At 42.5% G+C, this 19,003-nt stretch overlaps 1 protein-coding gene across 1 annotated transcript in view; it reads left to right on the top strand.

Annotated features, from left to right (window-relative positions):
* Positions 1–18,723, top strand: part of drp2 (dystrophin related protein 2) — a 49,729-nt gene extending 31,006 nt beyond the window's left edge. Inside the window, exons 8-15 of the mRNA XM_080188243.1 lie at positions 2,463–2,524; positions 3,492–3,566; positions 5,217–5,418; positions 7,530–7,615; positions 11,125–11,282; positions 15,867–16,033; positions 18,099–18,210; positions 18,583–18,723. Of these exons, the coding sequence (XP_080044369.1) occupies positions 2,463–2,524; positions 3,492–3,566; positions 5,217–5,418; positions 7,530–7,615; positions 11,125–11,282; positions 15,867–16,033; positions 18,099–18,210; positions 18,583–18,723 (1,003 nt within the window). The remainder of the gene's footprint in view (positions 1–2,462; positions 2,525–3,491; positions 3,567–5,216; positions 5,419–7,529; positions 7,616–11,124; positions 11,283–15,866; positions 16,034–18,098; positions 18,211–18,582) is intronic.
* Positions 18,724–19,003: the final 280 nt, after the last annotated feature.

The following is a 19,003-nucleotide window of genomic DNA, read 5'->3' as shown; positions in this document are numbered from 1 at the left end:
GGTAAAATTGGGGATGTTCTCAGCACTTATGTCAAGAAAATCCCTGAATATTGGAAATCAAATTTTTTTAAAAAAATGAAGCTGGCTGGTGCAAAATATTAAATTACCTTTTTTTCCATTGCTGATAAATCCATTGTGAATGGTGGCACATTGTGTACCGTGGTTAGCACTGCTGCCTCACAGCTCCAGGGACCTGGGTTCAATTCCACCTTGGGTGACTCTGTGTGGAGTTTATATGTTCTGCCTGTGTTTGTGTGTATTTCCTCCCACAGTCCAAAGATATGCAGTTTAGGTGGATTGGCTGTGGTAATTTGCCCATTAGTGCCCCAGGATATGTACAGTGGATGGATTAGTCATGGAAAATGTGTGGGGTTACAGGGATAGGGTGGGAGAAAGGGCTTGGTAAGATTCTCTGTCAGATAGTCAGTGTAGATTCAATGGGCTGAATGGCCTCTTCTGCACTGTAGGGATTTTATGACTTCCAAGATATTCTATGTTTGTAACTTTTTTTGCAACAATATAAGGTGGGAGCCAATTCTTTTTTATTAAGACTTTCCTGAAATTTGAAAATTAAATATACGGTTACATCTTCAAGTATCACATTTTAACTGGCTCAGTCGCCTTTCCAATTTTATTTTTTTACTAGATAGCCTGATCCAAATTAAGCATGTGTGTGGGAAGAAAAAAATAATCCTGAATTCAAAACCTCATTAAAATTTCAAGCTCAGACAGATTGCAGAATCAGAATTTGCTGCGTTAAAATGTCATGTCAGTGCCAAGTTTTCATGGTAAACTGGCTTATTCCAGTTGTAAAAGTAATTTGCATGCAAATGAGAGAGAATGAGAATCAGAGGGAACTTATGGAACAATATTTCAGGGGTACGTACCTTTTCTTGCTCTTATTCATGAGTTTTCATCAGCTTCTAAAGTTTCCAATAATGTTTTGGCCAATAGCCACTGTTTGATCCTTGATCCACACAGAAGAAAGATTCTCTAGACCCATGTTAACATCTGTATAGTGTTCAGTACCTAAGAAATGGTGGTATCATGAATCAATCCATTGCTGATTTGACTGGAAGAGTACGTTTTGTTAAGCCTTTAAAAGGCAAGTTGTTTTTAACATGTAAGAGGTGACATTTAAATAAATTGTCCCCTCAGTGGGTGCGCCATCTGATTCATCTGCTGCATATTACAACAGAAGTTTAAAATTAATCCCGAGTTGTTTAAACCTCTGCTTTTTGCTAGGTCTTGGTCACGATGCTGGGAATGGTGTTGGTGTTGGTAGTTGTGTCCTTAGGCTGTGGAGAGATTAAATATCAGTCGTGAATACGGGGGGACCTTACCAAAATATTATAGTGTTATTTCTAGCAAGAAGTCTGGCATGTTTTTCTGGAGAGAAGCACGCCGATTTTCACTCCAGACCTTACCACATTCCATCAAAAAAAAATCAAGGGGGTGTGTTTTATGCCATCATGTAGGGGGCACGGCCTCAACATGTTGGCAAAGCCCAGCTGTACAGATATCACGGTGCCATCTTTAAAGAACGTCTTGATCATAAGTTGAGTAAGTCTTTCCCCACCAAGTCCACCATAGGAGTCTCAAAGGTTCTCCTCCCCACCTCCAATCAGAATCCGTACATCTAAACACAGCCTCCCCCAATCATCAGCCCCATTTCCCCACTCCCGGATCATTGGTCCCTTGGCCCACCAACCCTCCGATCATCGGTCCCTTCTTCCCAACCCCTTGATTTGGCTCTTTCCCTTCCGATCATTGGCCCATTCCCTCCCCCTGATCATTGACCCTACAGCACCCCCCCACCCCTGATCATCAGCCCCTTTCTCCACATCCCACACTCTGACCTGCCACCAGCGAGAGGGGTGGAAGATCTGCAATCACATTCTCGCCGGCAAGAATTCTGACTTCTGGATCTTGAGCCCCATCAGCATTCACACGGATGATGAGCGCAGGCTCGAGATTGACCCCATTGTGCTTTTTGATGCTTTCCAATGATTCCTGTTAGAAAATAGATATCAGGTGAGGATAGGAGTGATTTTCGGTGGGTCTCCTTGGTCTCCTTTTGCACAAGTGATACATGAACATATATATAAGGACGAATACTCTAGAATGAGTCAGGACTTGTAGGAATGTGAAGGAATGGGGAATCTTGCTTTTATTTTTCCTGCACTAACATCCCTTATGTTAATGATCATAGCTCACAAAATATATTTGTTTTATAGTGTCATCTGAACTCCTCAATATGCCCATAACATAATACTAATTGTTGACCTTTAACTATTGTAACTCTTATCCACTGGAGTTGATCAATTTATACAATCACCTCACAACTCATCACAAGCAAATTAAAATCATGACCCAAAAATCAATCCTCAATCAATATTCCTGAGATATTGTCCAAACTACAAACAGTGTTATCCTTTAATGTACCTTCTTTATCCTTTCAGTCACCAGGGTCAGACTACGTGCTGGGATCACCCAAAGATGATCGAACTGTACCAGTCACTTGGTAAGATTTCCAACACAATCTTGCACTGTGAGGCGTGTTTTGTTACAGATATTCACAGCAGCACTTTGGCACTCTGTGAGTCAATTATTAAAGTAAAAATATACTTACTCGTCACAAATAGGCGGCACAGTGGCACTGTGGTTAGCACTACTGCCTCACAGCGCCAGGGATCCGGGTTCGATTCTTAGCTTGTTTCACTGTCTGTGTGGAATTTGCACATTCTCCTTGTATCTGTGTGGGTTTCCTCCGGTTGCTCCGGTTTTCTCCCACACTCCACAGATGTGCCAAAAGGTTGATTGGCTATGCTAAATTGCCCCTTAGTGTCAGGGGGACTAGCAGGGTAAATGCATGGAGTTGTGGGGATAGGGCCTAGGTGGGACTGTGGTCAGTACAAATTTGATGGGCTGAATGGCCTCCTTCTGCACTGTAGGATTGTATCTATGATACATTCACACTGCAGAGAAGTTACTGTGAATGTCAGCAAAGTCAGGTGCCTGTTCAGGTGTACGGAGGGAGAATTTAGTATGACCAATTCAACTAACCAGGACGTCTTTCAGACTGTGGGAGGAAACTGGAGCATCCGGAGGAAACCCACGCAGACAGAGGGAGAAAGTGCAAACTCCACACAGACAGTGACCCAAGCTGGGAATGAAGCCGGGTCCCTGGCGCTATGACACAGCGGTGCTAACCATTGTGTTACCATGCTGCCCCAAGTTGGAAACCTCTTTGCAGTATGCATAGCAAGAAAAAGTAAAAGTAACTCGAGTTATTGATGTTGACTGTTGCAACATGACTTTTCAAATCCATACCCCTCCCTCATTACTCCACCAATGGAAATACAATACTTATTCAGTCACTGCTTATTAACATTTGGTTAATCTTTGAGCAGTGTAATATAATTTCCTCTCACAAAGGTGGACAATGTGAAGTCATAGATATCTTGTTCTTTTCCACTTTTTCTTACCAGCTGCTCTGAATAACATCAAGTTCTCAGCTTACAGAACAGCCATGAAACTGAGGCGTGTGCAGAAGGCGCTTCGCTGTAAGTAGATCTGTTCATTTCAAAACCTTGGATTATGTTCACAAAGAAACACATTCTCTGTCAGTGGCCAGGCAACATTCAGGCAATGGTTTGCCTTGCCTTCAGCTCATGGAAACCTATGTTTTAAAGTTTCTTTATTAGTCAGAAGGAGGCTTACGTTAACATTGCAATGAAGTTACTGTGAAAATTCCCTAGTCGTAACACTCCAGCACCTATTCAGGTACACTGATGGAGAACTTAGCATGGCCAATGCACCTAACCAACATCTTTGGAGTGTAGGAGGACACCGGAATGCCTGGAGGAAACTCACATAGACACAGGGAGAATGTACAAACTCCACACAGACTGTGACCCAAGCTGGGAATCATACCCAGGTCCCTGGCGCTGTGATGCAGTACTGCTAACCTCTGTGCCACCATGCAGAACCCGATTTATAATAACATTTGTAAGCTCCCAAACTTGGAATTGAGTGTGTTCCACTTTAAACACATTCTGTTGCCTGGTCCAATTTTAGATCTGCCCAGAAACCCATGTGGGCCATCAGCATCAAGTACAAGGATGCTAATACCACTGTGGTGCCTCTGGCATTGGGGTCCTGAAGTATCAGACAATGAAGCTTACTTAATGCCCATGATGAAACTTGGTGGGCCACATCCACCTGCAGGAATATCTTGTATCAGTGCAAATTGAAAAACAAATAATTGCAAGTCATCGCTCCCCATTTCAATTTCCATTAAAGTTAATGGCAATGCAAGATGGGCTGCTGATTCACTGTCAGCCATTTTAAACTATTGCACAAAGTCAAGACCTCCTCTTGACTTGCAGGCAGCCTGCTCAGCAACTGTGCACTAAGCTCATTAAAACCCCCAGCTTTCATCTAAATATATAAGGCCACTTCCCCTAAGATAACTAAGATAGAAACACAAAGGGAAAGGTCTTAAGAAACCTCAGCCCCTTTCACATCATTGCCAACATACTGTGAATGTCTTGAAAAAAATGCCACCAAATCGACCCTGTATTATTGGCTTCTTAGCTCCCAGGCAGATGGCCAGTGTATGATCAACTCCTCTCTAGTACTCCTAATACACGCAATGTTGTCCTGTGGAAGTGCTGAGCTGAGGCCAGTTCCTTCCTACAAAGAGAAAATTTGAGGAAGAGTTACTGCTGTCTTGTAATTACTTGTGCCTTCCTTCAATATGGTGTTTGCAGAGGACTGGGAATATGCCACCCAGGCTGAATCCTCCTGTGTTTGTCCATCAAAGGAAGACCTGAGAAAGTGGAGGGAATGGGATGAAAATACCTGTAAAGGAAGGTTTCACCTTCAACAAAAGAATAATCATCATGTACCAATTAAAACACCTCATGCGCTTCTTGTCTCACAAATAGTTTCTAAAAGCACCTACCAGCCTCTGCTGGATTTGAACAGGGACATTAAAAATTAAGGTGACAGCCTATCATATCCCAATCTAATGCTTTTAAGGAGAACTAGTGAACTACTGTTATGAAATGTTGTTGGCTAACCCTTTCTAAACCTTAGCTGCACTTCATTCAAATCTGTTCTCAAAATCTTTTGTTCTCACTGCTGAAGTTGTACACTAACTGAATGTTCCCTATTGTTCATTTTGTTGTGTTTCCATTGTCCACTGTCAGTGGATCTGTTGAGCATGGCCAGCGCTTCAAACATCTTCACTCAGTACAAACTACAGCAAAGTGACCAGACAATCGATGTTCTGGAAATCATCCAGTGCCTCACCGCGATGTATGATCACCTCGAGCAGGAACGTGGGATCATTGTCAACGTGCCTCTCTCTGTGGACATGTGTCTTAACTGGCTTCTTAATGTTTATGACACGTAGGTTTTAATCTTCACCTCTCTTTATGTGATCTGTTTCATATGACAGTTAAGCTCAAAAAATGATGCATTGCATTGTTATGGTAGATTTCAAATATATATTTCAAGGGATCTAGTTGGCTAAGTCAGTTAGCCCATTGACCTTCATCTTTAGCCCCATGGATTCCAACCCAGCCTAAATTGATGGCTTAGACATCTATCTGATTGTTATAAGGATGATATAAAATAAGATTTGGGGAGTCTCGACTCATTTTCTGATCAGCACAATTCTGCTTGAAAAAACTGTGTTGTTTGGCTTTAAGTTGGTAACGACACCATAAGGATGGCTTGTGTTGATAACTGAATGGAAAATATCACAGAGAATGATTGACGCAAAACGTGTCAGTTCATTTAAAGAGAGGCTAGACAAGCACTTGAAGAAGAAGGGAATAAAGGGATCTGGTGGGAGATTTAGAGGAAAGAGATGGAAGGAGGCTCAAGTGGAACATAAACACTAGCATAGACTGCACAACCTAATGGCCTGTACCTGTGCTGTAGATTTGATTGAATTTGCAGCCAGCTATATCAGATCTGCACAGTAGGAGGTATTACCACCAGCATGGGTATTTGCACCATGTAACAACAGCTAAGACTGCAAAAGAATACACTCATAAGTGAAGCTTAAAGATTGTTTTTATTCTCAAATTTTGTGTTGTAAGTATCAACTTGCATAAGAGGCATCAGCTGTTTTTTAAACTGTTTGTTTCTTTTCTAAGACAAGTAAATTATGTTTTGCCCCATCTGGCATTATAGAGTCATAGCTTCTTGGCTCTCCAGTGTGGATTTTTGGGGTACCCCAATGATGCCTGGGGAACTAATCCCTCCAGGAAATCCACGGGTAAGGGTTACCTGGATTTGTCCCGAAGTGCTAACTTCCCTGGACAATTGTGCTGGGCTGGAAACTATCCAACAAAGCAATTTAAATCACTAACTACGGATTGTTTTACCCTCGTAGTTACTCTGAAAGATTTAAAAGAAAGAAAAGCACTTCTAACTTCAGCGTAACTATAATAAAGATCCAGACTGAGCCTCATACAGTACACTCCCATGCCCAAACCCTCACCCACCCCATCCCCCTACCCACACAAGATTCCCCATCCCATCCCAACCTGAACAACACCCCCAACCCCACCCCTTCCGTGCCCAGATATGCCAAGTACGGACACCTCCAATATCCAGATCCTCAATCACCCCATGTCTGGAGTCCCCCCCCCTGTCTGGATATCGCCAGCAATGTCCTGACTTCATCCCCTTATGTACAGACCCTTCCCTCCCATTCTGGACATCCCACATGTCCAGACATCTCCCATGTCCAGACGCTCAACACCCCCATTTCTGGAACATCACTCCCCTTTCCCACCATCCAGGCCCCCACCCACCCCACATGTCCAGTGCCCCCATGTCCAGACTCCACCTCATTCAGATTTCAATTCCCCCTCCCGTGTCTGAATCCCCTCCACCAATGTTCAAATACCTTCACCAATGTCCCACTGATTGCCACTCTGAGGAAGTTAGAAGCCTACATAGTTTCCCAACAGCTAAATTAACGTGCATGCAATGAGCCGCAAAGATTAGGAGGTTCCTAGATTTGATAACTGGCCTGCCTTGAGCCAGTGAAATCAATCAGGCCCTGAAATTGGATCTAGGGCCTGGAAGCTAAGGAGCAGAACAATTAGCCAGACTTGCCACTCCTGATTGCTATCCAGTAGCATGCTGCAAGTGCCTGTGTGTGAATGTTGGATGAAGACAGAACTGAGCTAAGCTCTGATATTTGCCATAGTCTGACACACCGACACCTCTTGCTGTCAAAGATCACTCACTGGAACCAGATAACTGCCCCATACAGAATCAGGATCATACTACAACACTAAACAGAGAGAAAAAGAGTCTACACTCTTGGAACTGTTTGATTTCAAAAGCATTTCTGTTTTGGAAGACTTTAATAGCTACTGAAATTATGAAAATGGGGTTTCAGTCCCAGCAATGTTTTTAGATGCCAGTTATTTCTACTCACAGTAGTTTATTACTACTCACATTTGGGATCATTTTTATTTGTTGTTATTCCTCCCTAGTGGTCGCAATGGCAAGATTCGAGTTTTGTCCTTCAAGACTGGAATTATCACCTTGTGCAACTCAGAGGTGGAAGAGAAATACAAGTGTAAATATCAGAAACAAAAGTGGAAAGGAAGCTCTGTGCTTGTACTGCATCTTATCACATTTCTCAGAAGTATCTCAAAGTGGTCACTCCTTTAAAACTGAGATGAGGAGGAATTTCTTCAGCGAGAGGGTGATGAATCTGTGCAACTCATTACTACAGAGGACAAAGGCCAAATCATTGAGTGCCTTTAAGACAGAGATAGATAGGTCCTTGATCAATAAGGGGATTAAGGGTTATGGGGAGAAGGCAGGAGAATGGTGATGAGAATCATATCAGTCATGATTGAATGGCGGGGCTGATTCAGTGGACTGAATGGCCTAATTCTGCTCCGATATCTTATAGTTTTATGGTTCACATACAATGTATTCATATCATCATGATTCAGTTAGTAGCCCGCCCACTACACTGCAACAATGCCACCTTTCAGATGTTTCAGTAGAATGAAAACTTTATACCTACTCTGGTCCATGGTAAAAATGTAATACCATTATTTGAAGAAAAGCAATATCCTTCCCTGAACCTGCATAAAGAAATGATCCGTTCATTGCTGCTTGCCAAATAATGTTGCATTAAAAATCGCCTCTATCGTTATCCACACAACAAGCACTCCAAAAAGCGATTCCATTTAGGTGAAGTTATTCCTGGCAGATGTGATATGATGCTAAATGCAAACCCGTCTTGACATTTTTACTTTACAGCATTGTGGATGTTGTGTACATTAATTCAGCTAAAATTTTATTATGCAGCTTTTTATGCCAGGTTAAAACATTTGCCAAATCTCACAAAGGACCACAAGCAGGCAGTGGAGTTTAAAAAGCCCAATCTGCACTAATTGCTGGGATCATGGAGCCAACTCACATCAGGAAGTCAAGTAGGAAAGGCCCAATCACAGACCAGATTTTTCCCCAGCAAGTTGGAAACTTAGGCCTGAATTTTAATCCCCCGCCTCCACCCTCAGCAACTGGAATCTCATCTGCCCCAACCTGGTTGCAGTTTAACAGTGGGGTGTACAGGGCCTCAGATGGGAAGCCCACCCCTGTCCCAATTAATGGCCTCTTCCCACTCAGCCTGAATTTTTAGGCTGGCGGGCGCCTAATAAATACAGAAAAAATTTAAATCCTAGATCTCGGGCAGGAAGGTGGGTGAAGTGCCTCCATCAAAAGCCCCCTCCTGACTGGGGTCACCTCCAGGAGCAGACACCTTCAGACCTCCCTCCCTCCACACCACCCCCCCCCACTCCTCCATAGCCTATCCACCAATCACACCCTCCACCCCACCACAGAAGTCTTTTAGCCTCCCCAGGACCCTTACCACTTACTTGGGCTCCATATCCTGACCAGAAATTCTCACCCGAGGTAAGCAGACTTTCAAATAGTCCGTCAAATTTTGTATTCCCCTGGCAAGCAGAACCTCCTTTACTTTATTCCTTTGTCCCAGACATGGTGTTGCAGTGAATCTTCCAGCCACTACAGCGCTGTGTCAGGATGGGCTAGACAGCTGTCAGCCATTCTGATTGACCAGCAGCTCTCCAAGGCAGGACTTCCATCCAAGTGGGGAAGCAATCAATGCTCCTTAGAGCTTGAGAGCCCTCCATCCTAAAAGTTCAGGTCATAAGAAATACTTTCCTGGAGACAAATTACAGATTTGCATTAGAAGTGTCCTACAACTGCTCAATGTTGGACTTTTTAATTACAGAGTGAAAAAGAAACTATTAAAAATATAAATAATACAATCCCAAGGCTGGTCACTCACCAAAATGTAAATTGTAAATGTTATGCTGTTTGAGGAAAAGGAGTGGCACAGTGGTTAGCACTGCTGCCTCACAGTTCCCATGTTCAATTCTGGCCTCGGTTGAATTTTGGTGTGGAATTTATGATGTGGAGGTACTGGCGTTGGACTGGGGTAAGCACAGTAAGAAGTCTCAACTGGTGTTGTGAGCCTTCTTACTGTGTGGAGTTTACACACTCTCCCTGTGTTAATACGGGTTTCCTCTGGGGTGCTCCAGTTTTCTCCCACACTCCAAAGGTGTGCAGGTTAGTTGGATTCGTCATGCTAAATTACTTCTCAGTGTCAAGGGGACTAGCTAGGTTAAATATGTGAAGTTGTGGGTGGGATTGTGGTCGGTGCAGACTCAATGGGCTGAATGACCTCCTTCTGCACTGTAAGGATTCTATGAAAATCTCTCCTCGCTTTTTTGATATATTGGTTTGACATAAATTATTTTTGGGATTACGATACTGCTTCAAAATGGATAAATCAGCAAAAGTTTGTTTTCATACTAAATGCCTTTGAATATACTGTGCCAGAAAGAGGGGACTATTTGGCTGATGTTTGAAATATAATATCGGTAAAGAATATTCCTCTGAGTTCAAGGCACATACCGGGGTGAATGGCAAATGTACACTGTACCTCTGAGCTACATCCTAAGTTTGAGTGTTTAATAAGATAATACAGACGGAGCTTTCTCTACATCTGAACTATGCTGTTATTTACCTGTGATTCTTGATTAGGCAGATTCTTGATAAGAATAAATCTAATCTGTTGTTACATCAGACTCAGGAACATTTAATGGAGAAAGGGAGCATTTTCTGTCTTTCACTCATGCTACGCCTGGCCTTAACCATACTTAATGCTGATACACGTGCATAAAACAGGAAAGAATCCCAAACACATAGGCAGATGTTCTTCATCTTATTGGTTATGATGATTCACAAAAATCACTCCTCAATGAAAAACTCACTCAGAAGTGATCAAATTGTTAGTTTTCAAGACATTACTATCTCCATTACCCAGCACATCAACACAAATAAGAATACAAGGTTAAAATTACCATTAATATGCTTATTGTGCAAGGGAAGATCACTGAAAATATAACTCAAGTACGATCACACAAAATGGAATCATATCCTTTTATCAATGCTCCACTAAGAATACCTCTATCTAACCTATCTTACAACAGTGATTACTCTTCAAAAGTATATAAATTGTGTCCTTTGGTCATGAAAAATGTTTCATAGATCCGAAGTTCTTTCTCCCTGCTTCCCACCTACCCCTCACTACCTCTATGGCCCCATGCACACCAGACAGTTCTATCCTAGAGGGAGTCAGTGCACATTCACCCTTTTGAAGTTAGTTAAGATTTTTTTAAGTTTATTAGTGTCACAAGTAGGCTTACATTAACACTGCAATGAAATTGCTGTGAAAGTCTGCTAGTCATCACTCTCCAGTGCCTGTTCAGCTACACTGAGGCAGAATTTAGCATGGCCAATCCACTAACCAGCATGACTTTTCATTTGTGGGTGGAAGCCAGAGCACCCAGAGGAAACCCATGCAGACATGGAGAAAACATGCAAACTTCACACAAACATTGACCCTGGCCAGGAATCGAACCTGGATCCATGGCACTGTGAGGCAGCAGTGCTAACTACTGTGCCACTGTGCTGCCCTACAGTTACTTCACCTAGGTTACTTCATCTATGTAACCATCCTGATGTTTTTTCCCTGCGTAGACCTATACAAGCAAGTGAGTGACTCAACGAGCCTGTGCGATCAACGCCACCTCAGTCTTCTCTTGCATGAAGCCATTCAGATCCCGCGCCAATTGGGTGAGGTGGCATCATTTGGAGGAAGCAATGTGGAGTCCAGTGTCAGGAGCTGCTTCCGGTTTGTAAGTTTGTTGCAAGCTTTTTCCACTGAGGAGAGTTGGGGTTAAGAGCTGGGCTAACCTGAGGTACATGGCCAAAGGAATATTGTGGGATATTTCAGTGCCTTTGTTACAGATTTGTTCATGTGTAACCCTGCCTCCAATTCACAGACACGTTCTTGTGTTTTGCCTCTATTTATCATTTCTCCTTTATTTCCATCGCTAGTCAAATAACAACTCAGCCATCTTAAGTCTGATCTCAAGATTCAGCATTAAAAAGTAAATGAACAAACAGGATGGCAATGGAAAAATTAATGCACAAGTTTCCAACTGTAGCTAATAAGCCTCTGAATCCAGGGGTCAAAATTAGCCTTAAAACATAGAAACATTGCAAATAGGTGCAGGAATAGGCCATTCAGCCCTTTGAGACTTAACCACCATTCAATATGATCATGTCCATGCACTTTCAGTATCCCACTCCGACGTTCTCTCCACCCTTCTTGATCCCTTTAGCCACAAGGACCCATCCAGCTCCCTCTAGAACATATCTAACAAGGGAAGGAACTTTGGACTAGCAAAAAATAAGCATCGGATTTTGCAACAGCAACAGCAATTGTATAAGGATTACTATTCAATGAAATAAATGTTGTCGCAAGTTTCTGTTCATTCCACTTTAGAACCTTGGTTTACTTAGTTTTGATTGGAGTTTAAATGTTTAAAACCCTGGGGATGAAGTTTTTTTAATGAAAATCGAGATGAAAGTTGCTTTTCTCTGTAGTAATATAGCTACTAATCACATCTCAATCTCACAAACCACATGTTTCATGGCTCTGTGTTCTAACAGTTTCACAGCATGGTAGCAGCAACTGACAGAAAAACATTTAAAGCCTGAACATTGTAAGTCTGTGCTTCATAATCAAATAATTACCAACCTCAACAAAAGTGCCAGCACCCAGAAATGGGAGATTCAGAGACATAACTAAAGTCTATCTGTTCATAGTCAGAGGTTATGGTGGAGTCTCAGTCGTCCTGTGTGCTGAAGCAGAGGAAACAGCTATGAATTTGTCACCAACTTCTTTCTTTAGGCAGAAGCCGCAGTTACCACAGGGTTCTCCATAGCTGGAGTACACATAGTCTATTCCTGGCTCCCAATCAGGACACTGAGATCCAAGATTACACTGAGATACATCAGCAGCTCACTCAAAAGCAGCTTTTTGAGATCTCTTCTTATGAGACTTTCAATTTAATGAGCTTTTATATTTCAATGAAACTTTCTTTTTTAATCAATGTTTCTAGTTCTCAACACTTTTCCCCATACTCTTGTACATTCATGTCCATGCATATTGTTTAGCAATTGTCCTTTTATTTTTCTTACCCTTTTCTTTTGATTATCTAATCCACTTTAAGCTCTTTGAAGTTCTCATTCCCTCCACCCATAAAATTTACTTTCTTTTCCAAGAGGTCTGTTCCACTCTTGCTTCATATTCCAATTTGATTTAAATACTCCCCAAATGCCCTTGTTAGCTTCCATGTTAGGATATCTCAAGCTTCCTGTGGTAAAATCCTGCTCTCAAACCACCTCAAATGCCCCAGGAACCTGAAGCTTAACCTTCTGCACTCTGGAATGGATGTTCCTCTGCTAATAGGTTTCCTTTCCTTCTCGATCACTTATAAATTGCTTTAGAGAAGTAGGTCCCAGCCATTCATTCCAACTTCCAGTCATCCAATGATATCATCGATGGCGTCCAGTGTCCAGTATGAGGGGGATGTTGGGTGGTCCTGACAGTATGGAATGCCACTTTCCTCTGAATGACATGGCGCATAATAGGAACTTCCCATTCCCATTAGGCCTCAGGCATAAAAGCTGTCCATCTGTCTTTCACCTTAAGACCTGTGTCATAGTTTTTCATAGGGTGTCATAGTTTGCAGGAAGACTTAGACAGGTTGCAGAGCTGGGCCGAGAGGTGGCGGATGGAGTTTAATGCGGAGAAGTGTGAGGTAGTTCACTTTGGTAGGAATAACAGATGTGTCGAGTACAGGGCTAACGGGAGGACTTTGAATAGTGTGGATGAGCAGAGGGATCTAGGTGTATGTGTACATAGATCCCTGAAAGTTGGGAATCAAGTAGATAAGGTTGTTAAGAAGGCATACGGTGTCTTGGCGTTTATTGGTAGGGGGATTGAATTTAGGAGTCGCAGCGTTATGTTGCAACTGTACACAACTCTGGTGCGGCCGCACTTGGAGTACTGTGTGCAGTTCTGGTCCCCACATTACAGGAAGGATGTGGAGGCTTTGGAGAGGGTGCAGAGGAGGTTTACCAGGATGTTGCCTGGTATGGAGGGGAGGTCCTATGAGGAGAGGCTGAAGGATTTGGCGTTGTTTTCGCTGGAAAGAAGGCGGCTAAGAGGGGATCTTATTGAAACATATAAGATGATTAGAGGTTTAGATAGGGTGGATAGTGATAGCCTTTTTCCTCTGATGGAGAAATCTAGCACGAGGGGGCATGGCTTTAAATTAAGGGGGGGTAGTTATAGGACGGATGTCAGGGGTAGGTTCTTTACCCAGAGGGTGGTGAGGGATTGGAATGCCCTGCCTGCTGCAGTTGTAAATGCGCCTAGTTTGGGGGCGTTTAAGAGATCCGTGGATAGGTTTATGGACGAAAAGGGATTGGTTTAGGTTAGTGGGTCATTGTTTTGTAACTGGTCGGCGCAAAATCGTGGGCCGAAGGGCCTGTTCTGCGCTGTAATGTTCTATGTTCTATGTTCTATCCCATATTTTCCCTGACTCATCAGCTGCTGCAGATGACTAATCCTGCCAGAATAATTCTCTGGCAACATTGGCTCCTTGTTGATGGCAAGAATCTTGGCAGGAGAATACCTTGGATATTCACCACCACTCCAGAGAAATGGGTGAGGGTGAAGGAGGAGCCTTTCATCAACAGACCTGGAATAGGAAGAGTATAATTCAGTCCCAATGTTCAACCATTCACTCACCTCTCTAAAATCAGTTGCTTGATACTGGATAGTATATGCAAGTAATTATGGGATTGTTATCTTTGGGGTCTTCTGCTTTTCTTGGATTTCCAGGAATGTACACTTGCATCCTATGAAACAATTACAAAACATCTGTTCATATACGTAGGGCTCAGTTTCCCCAGTGAAAAAGTCAAGGGGGAGCTCACCCCCAGCAACCTAACTCTTGGGTTGGTTTAAGGCAGGACTCCTGCCCACTTGTGGCAACCCAGAGACTTGCCAGCCAATAAAAGGGCCTGCAATCTGGTCCTAGCAGTGCCAGTGGGAGCAGTGGCTACTGCTGCAAATCTATGTACTTCCAAACGCCAAGAAGTTGAAGCCAGAGTGAAAGGTACATGGTGGGGGGAGAGGGTGGTTGGCATCGCTGAGGTCAAGCTTGAAGCCCCTGCACCCCCCCACCTCCCGCACAGGGGAATTGGGTAGACAGGCCATGTTGGATGGGAAATGGTCAGGGAGGAAAGCAGCCTGAGCTGGGCCAGTTAAGAATGCAGCCCCTGCTAAATCCCAGTGGGATGAGGACCTTAAGTGGCCATTAAGTAGCCATTTAAGGGTCTTAATTAGCCCATGAGTGGGCAGGTTGGCCAAACCACCCTCACTGCTGAGAAGATTGCAGCAGATTAGGTGGGTAGGGGTAGGCACAGCACCCTTGGCATTTTATGGGCCTCCACCTGCAAAGCCAATGCTGAGGAGGCCAAGGAATGTGGTCCATGATTTCTTTGAGGCATTATGAAAATAAGTGCACATGGATATCAAAAAATCATTGTATGATTGTGGGTACATTCACATTAATATTTGGGTTTGTGTTTACATATATTTTATGAGCTTCTGCGCATCCTGAATGTTTGATGCCTGCTGGTTGAATGCATGACTACGTCTGGCCAATTGTACTGGGTCACAGCAGGGTGGGGAGATGGAGTAGTGTGGTGGAGGGGGTGGGGAGCTGCCATGGCAGCTTGTTTAAACCTTGGCTTTAGGGTTGGAGATGGTGGAGTGTCATCCTGGCAGGCTGCTGAGCTGAGGGGGTAGCATTTTTCTTAATCTAATTCCTAACTTCTCAAACTCTTTTTTCAGAAACAAACTTCTTACCTGCTTCTGACATGATCCCTCTTGCACGCTGGCTTCTCCCTCCTCTCCTAATACTTTCAGCACTTTCTGATTTACTCTGACATGTGGAATACAAAACCCCATTGAATTTTCTGTTATCGTTTTGCATTCCTGCATCAACATTTCTGTCCCATTCTATTTGAACATATATTTTTCATAGTGCCAATCATTTCACATTGTTGCATTTTCTGTGTTCGATAAAATCTTGCATGCAGAAACTTCTATTATTGCTGTCTACATTTATCTCTTGGAATATTAAACAAAATATAACCCTTCCTGTGACACTAAATACTAGATTTCCGATCAGCATTCTTTCAATGCCACAGTTAACTCATTGAAAATAAATGGCTTAAGCCTGGCACCTGTGTAACGCATATCAGAATATCAAGGCTGGAGAGTATGTACACAGTCTGGACTTGAAGATTGCATCAACACAATGTCTGTAGCATGTCCTTTACTGTGCTGTCTCCAGGTTAATGATAAGCCAATAATTGAAGCCACCCACTTCCTGGAGTGGATGAGATTGGAGCCTCAGTCGATGGTCTGGCTGCCTGTCCTGCACCGTTTAATAACTGCAGAAGCTGCAAAGCACCAAGCCAAATGTCACATCTGCAAGCAATGCCCCATCAAAGGCTTTAGGTAGGTAAATAAAACCAATTACTTTTTACAGGTATCTAATTTTTTATTAGGTCATTCATTTAAACAAATATATATTGTACTCTGCTTCTCCATTTTACTCTGGTGCTGTTAAACCCAGTGGATATGACAAAGAGAAGTTAGCAGCGGAATTACAAATGATCCTGTTCTCGTGACCTTTAATCGAGATGTTTGATTCTAGGCAAAGCTGATTTGGAGAAAGCAGAGAGGCACATATCAACAAAATAATAATTGGCTACACAGTGCCAAGTCCACATGTCTTTGGTTCATATGTTCCCACCAATTATTATCCTTGATAATTTGAGAAGTATCTGGTTTAGTATTTCTCAAACATCTATGGGCCTGTTGGCTTCAAAATAAAAGTACTGGTAGTAGTAAATCTTTCATTCCTAGTTCTCTCTCTCCTTCTTCATTCATTCTACACTCACTCATTGCTCTTACTCTCGATCTTGAGTTTCTCTGCTTCCTTGCCTGTTACAATTCTGTTTCTTGATTTTTGTTTCTTGTGGTCTGATTTACATATTTTCTCACTTTCAAAATGCATAGAATGCAAAGCGCAGGAACAACCTACTCAGATGTGTGCTGGATTTTATGCTTTACAAGCTTCTTCCCACCCTGCTTCCCGGCCTTTCTCCCTCATGTTTATCCAGCTTCCCCTTAATACATCCATGCCATTCACATCAATCACTTCTTGCAGCAATGAGTTCCACATTCTATCCATTCTTTCAGTGAGGAAGTTTTGTCTGAATGCCCAGGTGAATTTATTCACAACCTCCCTATTTTATGGCCTCAGCTTTGCTCTCCTCCACAAGTGGAAACTTTTGTTTCTCACATCTTTTCTCTTCCTCCAGCCTTAGCGTTCTTTCTCTTTCACTTGCTCTTGTCTCCCTCACTTCTCTCTCTTTCTCCTTCACATCCATACAGTTTTATCTCTTTACTCCCTCACTTTTCTTTTTTTTCCACTAATTATCTTTCCTTTTTCTCTTATTTCTTATTTTGCATCTGACTGTTTGTAAACTCTACTTCCCAGTGCATTGGAAAATCCCTGGGAAGATGGACAGTCAGATGGACTGAGCAATCAGTCAGAGAGCTTAATTTCATAAATTATGAGGTAGGGCTTCAAGAAGAGAAATGGAAGGCAAGGTTCACAGAAAGCAAATGCAAACACCATCTTGTTCATTTTCCACCGACTGAGTGAACCTTATGTTGTAGATTATTTCTTGTTAACTATATACTGATAAATATTGGAAACTAATCCAGTTGACAACTCTTAATGGAAATAGCATTGTAATAGAAGCATCCTCTTTATCCAATTGTATATTTTAATTATGTTTCCGTTAAGTGAGGAATGCTATAGCAAATCTTAACAAGGTAAAGTGAGGAGTTAACATGTTAAGACAGTCACTGACTCATTTATGCTGAACTGAATGGGCGGCACAGTGTTACAATGGTTAGCACTCCTGTCTCACAGTGCCAGGGACCAAGGTTCAATTCTGGCCTCCAGTGACGGTCTGTGTGGCTTTGCACATTCTCTCTGTGTCTTGGTGGGTTTCCTCCCACAGTCCGAAGATGTGCAAGTTTGGTTGATTGGCCATGGTAAATTGTCCCTTAGTATCAGGGGACTAGCAAGGGTAAATACGTGGGGTTATGGGGATAGGACCTGGGTGGGATTGTTGTTGGTGCAGGCTCAATGGGCTGAATGGTCTCTTTCTGCACCGTAGGGATTCTTTGATTCTATGAACTGGTATTCTTGCTTGTGCCTGCTGCCTGCTTTGGCACTGGGCTCTTGCAAGTTGGTATATACTTTGACACTGATGTTCATTGTCAGTGCTCACACTGGTAATCTTGTCTATCTATTGGTTCTTGTTGACATTGGCTAGCAATTAGATCTGTCCATTAATGCCAGCTTAACATTTTTGTGAACAAAGATACCTTTGTGTATTTTTTTTTTCATTTTTGCTGTTGCAGAATTGTTTTTCATTTGATTCTTGTTTCATGTTTAATTTCTGATCCTTACTATCTCTAAAATCTATCTTTTCTGCTTCAGATACCGCAGTTTGAAGCAGTTTAATGTTGACATCTGCCAAACATGTTTCTTGACAGGAAGGGCAAGCAAAGGTCACAAACTGCACTACCCCATCATGGAGTACTGTGCCCCTGTAAGTAACATGTATCATTATAAACAAACCCACAGAAAGCACTACTCCACCATGAGCATTATGCATTTCCCACTGTAGCCAAAAAGCTGGTGCATCACCTTGACTAAAAGAATTCTATGCTTGGTCTTAGCTAAATAATACCAGATTTCTGTTTCCCAATGTGAAATTTCTGTATTGAATTGACAAGCTGAGTCTTCTACTGCATAATTATGCTAAGGGGAAACTGCAGTGAAACTGCTTCTGACTAGTTTTGCTCCAGTTCATCATAGTGAGTAGACATTCACCTTGATTCATACCCAAACCCCATTGGTCAAAAAAGTGCTTTATTTGACTGCATCAATTGGTACCTAAATCATTTTGCTCTTCCCCCAGACAACATCAGGAGAAAATGTGCGGGACTTTGCCAAGACGTTGAAAAACAAGTTTAGAACCAAACAGTACTTCAGTAAACACCCACAGAGAGGATACCTGCCTGTCCAGTCAGTGATGGAGGGAGACAGCGTTGACACGTAAGTCAAACCTATCAGGACAACGTTTTCTCCCTAGCATTTTTGCCTTTCACCTTGAATGAAAAGTTTTTGAATTATTTATTTCCTCTAATGGTGAGTAATTTTCTTTGAAACATTATCTACTTGATAAGTTTTCTTTCTCTCTGCCCTAAAAATATTAACGCACAGTTGTGTGCAATTTCAGAAGCTCCTATGTAGCTCTATACTTTACTATCGCAAGCCCATGGGATGCTGAAGCCAAATATAGTATCCACTGGCTGAAATCAGCTAACTCAACACCAGAT

The sequence above is a fragment of the Carcharhinus amblyrhynchos genome, chromosome 4 (assembly GCF_965287045.1).
Source record: "Carcharhinus amblyrhynchos chromosome 4, sCarAmb.v2.hapA, whole genome shotgun sequence".
In the NCBI taxonomy this organism is placed as follows: Eukaryota; Metazoa; Chordata; class Chondrichthyes; order Carcharhiniformes; family Carcharhinidae; genus Carcharhinus; species Carcharhinus amblyrhynchos.
Note: the sequence above shows the minus strand (reverse complement) of the source record. Positions and strands in the feature narration are given on the sequence as shown.